The 13,671-nt window shown below is 36.7% G+C and overlaps 1 protein-coding gene across 1 annotated transcript in view; it reads left to right on the forward strand.

The window, feature by feature from the left end:
* The window catches only part of rab4b (RAB4B, member RAS oncogene family), a 40,787-nt gene that overhangs the window by 15,454 nt on the left and 11,662 nt on the right, over positions 1-13,671 (forward strand). The window contains exons 3-7 of the mRNA XM_056473243.1: positions 2,071-2,185; positions 2,279-2,341; positions 7,207-7,361; positions 10,793-10,888; positions 13,024-13,203. Of these exons, the coding sequence (XP_056329218.1) occupies positions 2,071-2,185; positions 2,279-2,341; positions 7,207-7,361; positions 10,793-10,888; positions 13,024-13,139 (545 nt within the window). The 3' untranslated portion in view covers positions 13,140-13,203. The remainder of the gene's footprint in view (positions 1-2,070; positions 2,186-2,278; positions 2,342-7,206; positions 7,362-10,792; positions 10,889-13,023; positions 13,204-13,671) is intronic.

A 13,671-nucleotide genomic window follows, 5' to 3' on the forward strand; every position in this document is an offset into this window, starting at 1 on the left:
TTAAGCAATGAATGACAATCATGTTGCGCAGTAATTTCAATGTCAGCCTCGATTTACTGAGGAAATGAAGAAAAGAGGCTTAATGGCTGGTAATTATGTGTTTGACATTGAATGGATTTCGAATGACCCTGCCTTGAAGTTGTTTTCCTAGACAGTGTGAGCTCTGAATTTGTTATATATGAAAATGGAGTATGCACTGACTTGAGGAAGTCTACAGGGGTCATAGCATAAATCCAATTAAATTGACTTGATATTCTGAAGTGAAAGTTTGATCTGAAATACGCTCAATAAGTTTAATGGTATCATAGAGTGCATTGATTCAATTAGTTCAATTAAATTTTTCGCTGATATCTACACAGTAGGTACAGTATGTGGCTTATAAGTAAAGAATTAAGGAGTGCAGACTTGAAACAAATGGTAAGCAGAATGGGATCAGCGCTCAAACAATAAACTTTTCAAAATCCAGCCCTTAATAGGTGGAAAATCAAACTATTCTTTTAACTCAAGACATGCTGAGGTTATTTATACCAAATTGGACAGACTAGACTCATTCATGGACATTTACTCAAAGGAGAAGTTCCTCCAAAATGTCAATATTGCAAAAGTAACCTAACTGTCAAACATATACTTTTGCAAGTCCTATTTTTAAAACCGTTTTCAATCGTTTTTATCTGGATAGACTTATTTTTTAGTTTTAGTAATTATTTTTAAATGCGAATCTTTCAAAAATGGTCAATTTTGTTTTAATTGAATGTAAATATTTAACAACATTTGTTCTTCTTTATTTATTTTCTTAATTATTTCTTATTGATAAGCATTTTATCTTATTTTATGTGTTGTTTATTTTGGTGATTATTTGTGGTGATAGCTGTAGAAGCTATGGCAATAAAATCAAAGCATTGTGGTGGTTAAAAAACACCCCAGAATCCATTTTATATGCTCATTTACAACCACAGAAAATGCCCCTAGAACGAAAAGCTTTGTTTTGACTGTATTTGGAAGGGTTGCGAATATTAATGAGCTCTGCTCATTCCATTTCATTCTTATTGACCCTATTCTTCATGTACGAGTGGACGCAGCCATTAGAATCTTTTTGGCTCAAGACTTCCGGTGTTTTTTTTATTTTTTTGTCCTTCGCTGATCACACCAGATATATACAGTTGAAGTTATTAGCCCCCCTGAATTATTAGCCCCCCTGTTTATTTTTTTCTTCAATTTCTGTTTAATGGAGGGAAGATTTTTTCAACACATTTGTAAAAATAATAGTATTAATAACTCATTTCTAATAACTGATTTATTTTATCTTTGCCATGATGACAGTAAATAATATTTTACAAGATATTTTTCAAGACACTTCTATACAGCTTAAAGTGACATTTAAAGGCTTAACTAGGTTAATTAGGTTAACTAGGCAGGTTAGGGTAATTAGGCTAATTATTGTATAACGATGGTTTGTTCTGTAGAGTATCGAAAAACAGTATAGCTCAAAGGGGCTAATAATTTTGACCTTAAAATGTTTTTTTTTTTTAATTAAACACTCCTTTTATTCTAGCTGAAGTAAAACAAATAAGACTTTCTCCAGAAGAAAAAATATTATCAGACATACTGTGAAAATGTCCTTGCTCTGTTAAACATCATTTGGGAAATATTTAATCAAGAAAAAAAAAAAATCAAAGGGGGGCAAATAATTCTGACTTCAACTGTACATGTGTGATGGGTCTACATTTCAACTATTCAGACTTAATGTCTTCCATTTTGTTTTTTACTTCCTGCTCCATCTGAATCACTAGAATCATGAGATTGCAAGCAACCTATTTCAGCTTGGATTGTGTTTTTGAACACGTGACAATGTAGTCCAGGCTTTTCAAAGAGATTGTTATCGAAAGGCAAGTCCACGAAAACTATATTTGACTTGACAGCAAACCAACAGCCCATAAGTAAAACAGGAAAACGCTGGATCTTATTTCACATACAAACAGAACATTTACCTGGAAGTGTGTAGAGAGTGGCCTTAAATCAATTATTTAAGCAATCCATTCTCCACATCTTACCGCTCATGTTGTGTCACAGTCAAACAGGACTCCAATCACACCATCGGCGTTGAGTTCGGCTCCAGGGTTGTCAATGTTGGTGGCAAAACAGTCAAACTGCAGATCTGGGACACGGCTGGACAGGAGCGCTTTAGGTACTCACCTGTGATTTGGTTGATTTGGATGTGCTCACTGTTAAAGGTGGACTGTGATTGGCGGAGGTTATTCACTGCTTGTGTGTGTTGCAGGTCAGTGACACGTAGTTACTATCGTGGAGCAGCAGGAGCTCTTCTCGTCTATGACATCACAAGGTAAGGCTGACACAGCAGGTCACCCAACCACAAATTGTGGAATGAGGGAAAATTATATTTAAAATTATTATTATTTATTTATTTTATTTATTAATTTATTTCTCATAGGACACAAACTAAAATTTGAACAGAGAGGACAAAACTCTATCCATCAAATTTCCCCAAAAACATGACAAATTAACAAAAGATACAAATAAGTGACCTTATGCCCCTTGTGGTGGCACTGAATAAATTTATAATCTGTATATTCTGCATTTTGCAGTCTGACAAGCTCTAAAGCAGGGGTTTTCAACCTTTTAGGACACACACCCTCCCCAAGTTTGTCCAGTTTCACTCGCGCCCCCCCACCAGCCCTCCCACGAGCCAAAATTATATGCATGTGCAAGCATCATATTACTTATATTACATATTACTTGCTGCGTTTAAAGTGCGTATAATAATGCTTTTGATGTACCTACATACAGAAAATGCTGCTTCGCAACGCCAAGTTCACAGAGCCCTGTGGTTGAGTCGAACATTGAGTACGTTTACATGGACACCAATACTGTTTTTAATACGATTAATACAATACTCTAATTAAGAGTTACCATGTAAACAGCCTTTTTTGATTACCTTAATACGACTAAAGTCATAATTGAACTAATAAAATAAAATTAAGACATGTGTAATATGCATAATTAGTGGCATTATTTTGTGACAAGATCCACAAACACGGTTGTCAGTAAAGGACCAAAGGCACACACACACACGCAAAATGTGTAAGTTTTTTTTTTTTTTTTCTCTTTCCATTCGGCGTGTGGTATTAAATTCCATTAAAACAACACTCTTCCGCCAGTCCTTATCATATTCGCGTCCAATATCTCATGAATGAAATGTTCATGAGTGAAAGTGAAACTGTCGAACTGCAGTTAAAGCGGAAAAATTAAAGATGAAACACCCAAAATTACATGAAACTCTGCAGGAAACGTGGATATTGTGGTGACACAACATTCAAAAAACACTTCATGTAAACACCTTAATTATATTATTGACTTATTCAGATTAAAGCAAATGACTAGATTACTGATGTCCATGTAAACGAAGTCAGTAGTGTCCTCAAAGTGTAAGATCCAGAAGGGCATCCTTGTGATTTGATTCAGAAAGGCACTTTTTTGTCAGACAGTTCAACGGTTTTACTTTAATTCACCATCATTAATTATATAAAGCACCTGGTCCATTTTATTTGTATATATTTTACTCGAACGCATTAACTCTACAGGTGCCTGATAGTTAGCTGTAGAACTAACGTTAATCAGATTCACTCTGGTGAACGCATAAAAATCATCATCATAATTTACTCAAGTGTGCACCCCATAGGTTGAAAACCCCTGCTCTAAAGCATGGCTGGTGTTGTTGCTTAGTACCACATAAAATACGGGCGGTGTGTTGGTGCGGTGGATGGCGAATGGGTGTTGTGGATGAAAGTGAGCAGGGCAGGGGTGTCGCAAAAATGAACAGTGGATGAGGGAGAAGGGAGGTTGAGGAGGGGGATCGTCAAAATGAGGTGCCGGATCAGATTTCAGAGGTTCCGGATCCGGCGTGTTACGGCACAAATTAAGCCTTGCTCAAAACTCTTCGGCTGCTTGTCAGGTCCAGATGTTATAGAACGTGACCTAAAGTTCATAGAAATCTTGAGGGCCTGCTAATGAATAGCCAGTGAGTCACGCAACAGTCTGCATTGTGTTCTAATAATCCTACTTTTACTGGGGTTTTACACTCGCTGAATTTACATGAGAACATGGAAACAATGGTGTTTGTCTTTATTACTCTTTATTATTCAACTATGCCTAGTTGTACCCAGATTTTATTTATAGGGCACTTTTTAATGGTTGTCTTGTGCATTAATAGTCATATACACTAGTCCAGTATTAGTGTCACCCCCCTATATTTAATGTATTCATCCAAAATGTCCTAAATTCAATGACATTCTAGGTTTTTTCTCAATTCTGTCTGCCTTGTACACAATCAAAATCCTGAGCCCCTATGACTGCGCTGTAGAATTGGATCATCTCCAGGTTGCCATGCAGCTGTCATGGTAATAAAGACGAAAACAATGGAGGAATAAAGATTGACAGCGCTGTAATAAAATGTCATCTCCTGACGACTGGCAATCCGGAGTCCATTAGATGGGTTTTGAGTCTAAAGGGGAAAAAACAACTAAAGATGAACACAGTGATGGATTGTGTGAGTTTGATGAGGGTCATCCTTCAGACCAGACACACTTCCACTGTTTTACACTCAAAACACATTTAACACACTCACTTTCACCCATTGCTGTGGCCACAGGCTAACGGGTAGCGTGGGTGACTCAAACAAAACAAGATTGCCTGAAAGCATGACAAACACACACACACACTGAGCGAATGTGAAGGTCAGAATTATGAGTCATGTATTGTCTCACCGTTTCTCAGGTCGTCATTGAAATTGACTTCTGAGAAAAAGGTAAACAGCGTGAAGTACGGTAAATATTCACTGTTATTCCCTCAAAGGCTGTTTCTGTGGGATTGATCGTAAATATTGGCTTGAAAATTAGCAGCGCGCTTGAGCTTAGTCAACATAATTAATAAAAGGTCAAGTTAGCTTGAAGTAAAAAAATAAAATAAAAAATGAAGGTTGACTTCCTGGAATCAGATAAGCTGTGCAGGTTATTAAATGTTTGTTTTCATATTTATTCAAATCTAACCTCTGAAACACTTTCGTTTTTCCTGATGTGATATAGGTTGTGCAGGCTTTTGTTTAATGAAAGGCATTAGTAGCAGTTTGACTTTTGTTTTAGGGTATTGCTTTAGGTATTAGTTCATTTCTGAATTGTTGCCAGACATTATTACAGAAACAGAAATTTGGCAGGTCTTAAATTGTCTTCGTTCATCCTTTCACATTTAAAAGTGTCTACAGGGGTTAGTTCATCTAAAAATTAAATATATCATTAATGACTCACCCTCATGTTATTCCAACCCTCTGAGACCTTCGTTCGTCTTAGGAACACAAATCGAATTTGAAGAATTTGGTTCCAAAACAATATACAACCCCCAAATCAGAAAAAGTTGGGATCAGTAAAAAATGCTAATAAAACAAAAAGAAAGTCCTTTTCAAATTTTACGTTGACTTGTATTCCACTGCAGACAATATGAACACAAAATATTTCATGTTTTGTCTGGTCAGCTTCCTTTATGTCATTCAGATCTGCAACCCATTCCAAAAAACTTGGAACAGGAGCCATTTAGGGCTAGTAATCAGGTTAATTGGTTAAATAGTGAAGTGATTTGAAACAGGTAATGTCAACAGGTGATTTTAATTATTGGTATAAAAGCAGCACCCAAGAAAGGTCTAGTCCTTTAGAAGCAAAGATGGGCCCAGGATCATCAATTTGCCAACAAATCCCTCAGAAAATAGTTGAAATGTTTAAAAACATTCCCTATTTTCAAAGAAAAATTGGAAGACATTTGGATATTTCACCTTCAACAGTGCAAAACATAATTAGAAGATTGAAGGAATCTGGAGAAATTTCAGTGCAAAAAGGACAAGGGAGCAAGCCTAAGCCAAACAACCGTGATCTCCGATCCCTCAGGCAGCACTGCATCAAGAATCCTTATTCATCTATATGCAATATCACCACATGGGCTCTGGACTACTTTGGCTAACCTTTGTCAAGTACCACAATAGGTAGTTACATCCACAAATGCCAGTTAAAATGGTACTGTGCCAAAAGTAAGCCCTATGTTAACAGTGTCCAAAAGCGCAGTCGACTTCTCTGGGCTTGGAGTTATTTGGGATGGACCATCACACAGTGGAAACATGTACTGTGGTCAGATGAATCAGTATTTTAAGTCTAAAAGCCAGGGTCTGTCATGGTATGGGGTTGTATCAGTGCCTTTGGCAATGGTAACTTGCACTTCTGTGATGGCACAATTAATGCTGAAAAGTACATAAGGATTATGGATTAGATCTTTAGATTATGGTTGCATTAAAAAGTAAAATCCAGATTTTTTTTTTCAAAGATTTATTGTAAAAACAGCATATTTTTTTCTCCCAAATTGCAATAAATCATGACACTTTTTCTCCAAACTGTTATTTTTCATACTGAAAATGTTGAAAGCACACAAAAGTAATTAATTCATATGGCGGGCCTCTAAACTATTAAAACGAATCTTATACAGGTACAGTACTAAAATTCAATGGTTTTACATAGGTTTAGTTAACTATGTTGTATTAGCAAAAACATAAATGGTGTTCTGCAGAGCAGGGAGACTGGCATTTGTCCAGTTGCATTATTTATAATAACAATATAATATGGCAATAAGCTCGTAACTGTACTGTGCATTTGTACCGTGGCCATATTCATCTATGTAAACAAATGAAAACGAGCCTACTACATTATACCAGATAATCGCATGACAGATCTGAAAGTATGTTGTGGGACTGCTATACAGGAGTTATTATTATGGATTGTAGGTAGTGAAATTTAGCTTTTTTTTATTGTTTTTTTTTAAGCATAACCGTAAAACACAAACACTGTTATGAATGTAATAAAATATATGCTTATTTGTTGTAAAGATTCTTTAAAAAGCCAAAAAATACTACTCCTGACTCGCGTGTACATCCATGTTGTCATTGTAACTGCTGTTTTAAAGCACAAGTGCGTCCAAGTTACTCTGTCAAAGCTATCACCAAGCACAACACATGAATGTGTGCCCTACTGACACTGAGGAGAAGGAACCATTATCATTATTTTAGCACTGCTGGCATTTGTCTTTGAGATGAAAAATATTATGTATTATGAAAACCATACAGATCAATTGTAGTCTGTCTTCCTCTCTGTCCTCCAGTAGGGAGACCTACAATGCTCTGACTAACTGGTTGACGGACGCACGGACACTGGCCAGTCCCAACATCGTCATCATCCTGTGCGGAAATAAGAAGGATCTGGACGCGGACCGTGAAGTCACCTTTCTAGAGGCATCTCGCTTCGCCCAGGAGAACGGTTAGAGCTGTCCTTTAGGCACATTACATTCACAACCAATCTTATTTCTGGTATTTATATATACAGTTTAAGTCAAAATCATTAGCTCTCCTGTGAATTTTCTTTTTTTTTTCAAATGTTTCCCAAATGATGTTTAACAGAGGAATTTTTCACAGTATTTCCTATAATATTGTTTCTCCTAGAGAAAGTCTTATTTTTTGTTTCAATATTATTAGCCTCCCTAAACAATTTTTTTTTCCGATTGTCTACAGAACAAGCCATTGATATACTATGATTTGTCTAATTACTGTAACTTGCCTAATTAACATAGTTGAGCCTTTAAATAGCTGAATACCAGTATCTTGAAAAATATCTAGTAAAATATTTTGTACTGTCTTCATGGCAAAGATAAAGGAAATCGGTCATTCAAAATTAGTTATTAAAAAAATCTTCTTTCCGTTAAACATAAATTGGGGGGTTAATAATTCAGGAGGGCTAATAATTCTGACTTCAACTGTAAATTTCTATCCACATATTTCAGATTTCAAATAAAAAATGGAGGATGGAAATTCCAAAATGTGCATAAGATAGATAGATAGATAGATAGATAGACCGACCGACCGACTGACCGACCGTTGGGGATGTTTTTGTCCACTCTGGGGTGATTTTGAGTCTTTATTTGACCACAACTTTCTCTTTGTTTCAGCAAATGGAATGATCTTTGGTGACACCTTATTTTGACACATATTTTGGGAAAATGCTTTGGGAAAAAAATATTCAACAATACATTCTAGGCAAACTTGCTACACTTTCGTTGTGGGTTGGTGGCTGTTTTTGCCCAATTGACTTCCATTATAATAACAACATTTTTTTTATTATTGCAAGCCATGACACCATAAAATCATGCACTATTAATTGTTGCTGGTAAAATTTGCAATTTTCACTGTTGATCAACTGTTGCAATTCAAAAAAAAATTTTGGGGAGGCTTTGAAGTGAAGTGTGGGAGTGAGTGTAAGAAAGACCTTTGCACACTTACCTTGATGTGTCTGCGAAAATCAAAATGACCTCAAAAGTACCTCAGCTCTCAAAACATAGTAACATTGGGCATGTATTCAGGGCTTGTCATTAACACCCGCCAAATGCAGGTAGATTTCAGCGGTGGCGGGTAAGACAGACACTCCCAATAGCCACTTTGGCTGGTTGAAAATAATGTGCCCAGATAATAGTTCTTAAAAGCAGGGTTCGACAATAGGGATGGATCAACATGCAAGCAAAGGCAATCTTAGAATTGAGAAGCAACACGACTGACAAAATAATTGCGTTTGCAACTTCGCGTGAGCAAAGCAGGTGAATACCAATTGAGAGGATAATCACTCACGCTAACAGCTGAGGTGATGCGCGCGACTTTTTATAACGCGTGTGTCTAGAAGCACAACTGATGCGGTCGGTTCTCTTTCAAATAGAATAGACAAAAAGTGATGAACATGCATCCATAGTCTTGCTGCTTTCAAGATTTCCAGAGTTGACTTATTGTAAGCAGCGCCAGTTGTTTTCGCTTTAACCATTCTTTGAACAGATTATTTATGGGTCTAACGTTAAACGTGTGTGTGTGTGATCATCCTTTCATTATCACACGGTATGTTTTTTACTTTTTTTCTTTTCCGTTAATATGGTTTAATTATCATTTTTTTACAATAACATTACTTTAATGGGAGATTAACCCATTTATGTGAAGTTAACTGGTGATCTGGGACCTTTAGCCAGGACAGATTACTGTGCATATGTTTTCTTAAATAAAAAGTATAGTATACAGCTATATTTTGCTTGTTTTGACACATTTAAAATTTGTGGCTAAGAAATAATTCATTGTTTATGTTTGGTGTATTCTGAGATAAATTTGGTAAATCCTCCATTTTGAGCTCTAAAAATGATGTGAAATAAAAACTAATTGTAATACTATGAAACCATGACCCATTTGCTCATGATTGAGCAAGCTCATACACGACACACAAAAAGTGAAATGAATGAGGAGGCATGTGGACATAGCGCAAAATCTAAATCAAGTCATTTTAGCATGTCACAGTCATATTTATGTGTATAAAATATATTTTCCCAACAATAAAATTGTGGCTAGTGAAAATGGCGAGTGGCTAGTAATGTTGGAAAACTACTAGCCACAGTGGCTGGTGATCAAAAAAGTTAATGTCAAGCCCTGCGTGTATTTATGCACGCACACTATAATTTGTTGTTTTACTCCAAGGAACGCAATATAAAACCCAAGCACTTTTTTGCACAGGCCTGTCTAAAGGGTTAATGGTGCCAATTAATGATATACAGGAAAATTACAAATTTGATTCTTCTCCCAACAGGGAAACCACCAAAAATCAAGAATGCATTATTATATGGTGGTGTTGTTACAATGGAAGTCATTGGGGCAAAAATAGCCACTAACATAATGAAAGGGTAGTAAATTTGAACAATATACATGGGCGCATTCATCTATAATAATAATAATAAAAAGTTCCTCATATTGCTTTGATGGCATAATTAAAAGCTTTCATGTAGCGCAGGGGAGTCCATGAGACGTCTTTGTCTGAGCATATGCTCTTTTTGTAATTACATTCGGAAGTGCCCCCTGAAAATGACAGAAAAGCATCATGTTAAATGGGAGTTATACTCAATCCATTCAGACAAAAAGCCAACAAATATATATTTTTGATCATTCATGTAATCATGTCTATAAGAAATATATTTTTAACTATGTTAAACTTGTCATTTTAAAAAAGAAACATGTTGAAAAATAAGTATATACTGTACATCTAAAGATTTCATGTTTTGACATTAAATTATGTGGCTAAGAAATAACTAAATTAGATTATTATTATTTTTTTTTTTATGTTGGCAATCTGATGTGGCCATTAGAAAATGCATAGTGTTTAGCTCTGTATAAGTCTTAGAAAATACTGATATATTATGGACCACAAAAAATAAAAAATAAATAAATAAAGCTACAGCGTTTTCACTGGTTACAAATGATTTATGTGGTGATCATTTTTTTTAATCCCAGTTAAATTTGCAGCTTTAAATGTAAGACACAACATCAGTTTCTTCTTGCTTTTGGCACCTGTTCATAATATATCTTGACAGATCTGTCTTTGCTTTCATAATTCATCATCTTCAAAACAGATGCGTATTGCTGCACTTCTCTTCCTCTCAGCAGAATATTTCTGAACGCCTCATTTTACAAGCTCTCCTGTATTGCTCACGAGAGTGCTGTATACACGGCTGAAGGCCATACGTTTATTCCTGCTGATGAGGCTGTTCACACTCAAGCGCCCTCATGAAACCGATGCTGAGGCTCATTAACAAGGCTCCATATGGACATTTGCTACACCAAAGTGTTTGCTTTATGATCAAATGGCTGATTTTACTGTGTTCTAACTGTGTCCAGAGCTAATGTTTTTGGAGACGAGTGCTTTGACTGGAGAGAACGTCGAGGAAGCCTTTCTTAAATGCGCTCGCAGTATCCTCAACAAGATTGAATCAGGTAAGAGTTTGTTGTTGTTTTTTTTTAGTTTACAGGTATTTATTGTCTCTAAAAATAATCTCGTAATTTTAATGATTTGTGAGGTGATGTTATTGAAGAGCATGTCATTTACTGAGTCCAAAAGCATTAGGTGTGTAATGAAGCCTGTTAGAATGAAGTCATTATATATATAAATAAATAAATATATAAATAAATATATATATATATATATATATATATATATATATATATATATATATATATATATATATATATATATATATATATATATATATATATATATATATATATATAAATAAATATATCGTTAACGCAAATTTCTTATCCGCCAATCATGGCAGCAACTCAGTGCATTTAGGCATGTAGACATGAGCCCCTTTTACACAGTGATACCGGTAAATATCCGGAAAAAATTTCCAGAACTACTTAAACAGTAATTTCAAAAAAGCGCTGTTCGCACAGGCGAAGACGTTACAGTATTTTTTCCGGAAAAGACCATTCACACATCCATTCCAAAATACTGGTAAATTCTGACATCATTAACCAGAAATGACTTCTAAACGGCTGTGCTTGTATTTGTAAACATTTGACTACATTATAAACTCTGTGGATGGATCAGTATTGTGAAAAACTTCAATGAAAACATGTAGAGAAACACTTTTGCATGTCGAGATGTACATAATATGTGTGTGTGCTGGCGCTCACCGGCTGCTTCACGTGCAAGCGTGACGCGTCACGGAACTGAAGGAGGCAGAGCTTGAAGGTAAACAAACAACGGCTTATCATAAGCATCTTATCAATAATTATTTACACAGTTGGCATTAAGAAGGCACATAGAAACGTTATCTAACTAACATCTAGCAGCTAAATGTGTTTGGAAAAATATTCAAAGGCTTTTATCTTCATACACTGCGTGGATGTGAATGCGCCTGAGTGTTCAGATTGGCTAAAGTAGACGTCTTATGTCAGCGCGTTCTAGAGGTGAACGCGCTCTTTCCAGCAATCTTCCTTCTGCGTTCACACAGCGCAGCATTCTGGGAAATTACCAGTAATGTTACAACTTCTCTTTCCGGAAAATAGCCAGAACGAATTTACCGGTATTTTCAAAAAGGCCCTGTTCACACATACAGACCTTTCCGGAAAATTGTTGGTAATTTTCCGGAAAGGTTTATATGTGGGAAAGGGGCTATGGTCAAGACTATCTGCTTAAGTTCAAACCGAGCATCAGAATGGGGAAGAAAGATGATTTAAGTGACTTTGAACAGGGCATGGTTGTTGGTGCCAGATGGGCTGGTCTGAGTATTTCAGAAACTGCTGATCTAATGGGATTTTCATGCACTACCATCTCTAGGGTTTACAGAGAATGTTCCGAAAAAGAGAAAATATCCAGTGAGTGTGCTCCAAAACAGTGATTGGCAGTTTGTCCCTTCAGGCAAAATGGTTCAATTTCATTTTGTGACGTCACCTCATATTTTAGCTTCTCATCAAATCTTCCGACCAATCAACTGCTCTCGAGTATCTGACATGTCCCACCCCCGCCAAGCCGCTTCTCATTTGCTTTTCATTTGATATGCTTGATCTCAATCACTCTCACAGAAAGTTGTGACAAAATCAAAATTCTATTGGCTGTCATTTCAAAAGGGGAGGATCTACTATATGTCCCGCCCCCTCTTCATGGTAAAGTCTAGATAGGATACAGCTGCGGACACACATCAATATAGCATCATTTTTGTAACACTTTATAACAATAATTAATATTTTTACAGCACTGTGACGGTTGGGTTCAATGAGCCCTGATAAAAAATAGGAGTAAGTCGAAAGAGAGTTTTTACATGCAATCTGATCTACACATTCTCTGATAGTTTTATATTTCACTCCCAGCAGGCCCAGAAGTCTTGTAACTAATTCAGGACATGCGCTTGGGCTTCTCTTACCGTAATACACCTAAAACTTAGATTGTCGTGAGAACATGTCCATAACCTCCAGTTTTAATGAAGACGTTCTTATGTCACACTCCTTACCAGTGCCCAAATTCACATGCACATGACCTACTGATGAAGGATCTTGGGATCTATAGTGCTGATTGAGACGCAGCCACAGTCAGCTTTATAAGATTGTGTTGTGTGCTGTTTCAGGTGAGCTGGACCCAGAGCGGATGGGTTCTGGAATCCAGTATGGCGACGCGTCCCTGCGGCAGATCCGACAGCCCCGGGGCTCTGCTGCACAGACCAAGCAGCAGTGTAACTGTTAGGGCTCTGAAGACCCTGAAACCACACCGGATGTCAGACCAGACACACACAACCGTCCCCTCTCAGGTCAGTCAGCACTTTCATAGGACCAGATCTGCAAATCACAAACAGTAATAAACTTTCAGTTTAAAGCACTATACACTACCTGACAAAAGTCTTGTTGTCGATTCCAGTTGTAAGAGCAACAAATAATAACTTGACCTCTAGTTGATCATTTGGAAAAGTGGCAGAAGGTAGATTTTTCTGATGAATCATCTGTTGAACTGCATCCCAATCATCACTAATACTGCAGAAGACCTATTGGAACCCACATGGACCCAAGATTTTCAAAGAAGTCAGTCAAGTTTGGTGAAGGAAAAATCATGGTTTGGGGTTACATTTAGTATGGGGGGCGTGCAAGAGATCTGCAGAGTGGATGACAACATCAACTGCCTTAGGGATCAAGACATTTGTGCTGCCCATTACATTACAAACCACAGGAGAGGGCAAATTCTTCAGCAGGATAGCGCTCCTTCTCATACTTCTGCCTCCACA

Source organism: Danio aesculapii, chromosome 15 (assembly GCF_903798145.1).
Source record: "Danio aesculapii chromosome 15, fDanAes4.1, whole genome shotgun sequence".
NCBI classification, from domain to species: Eukaryota; Metazoa; Chordata; class Actinopteri; order Cypriniformes; family Danionidae; genus Danio; species Danio aesculapii.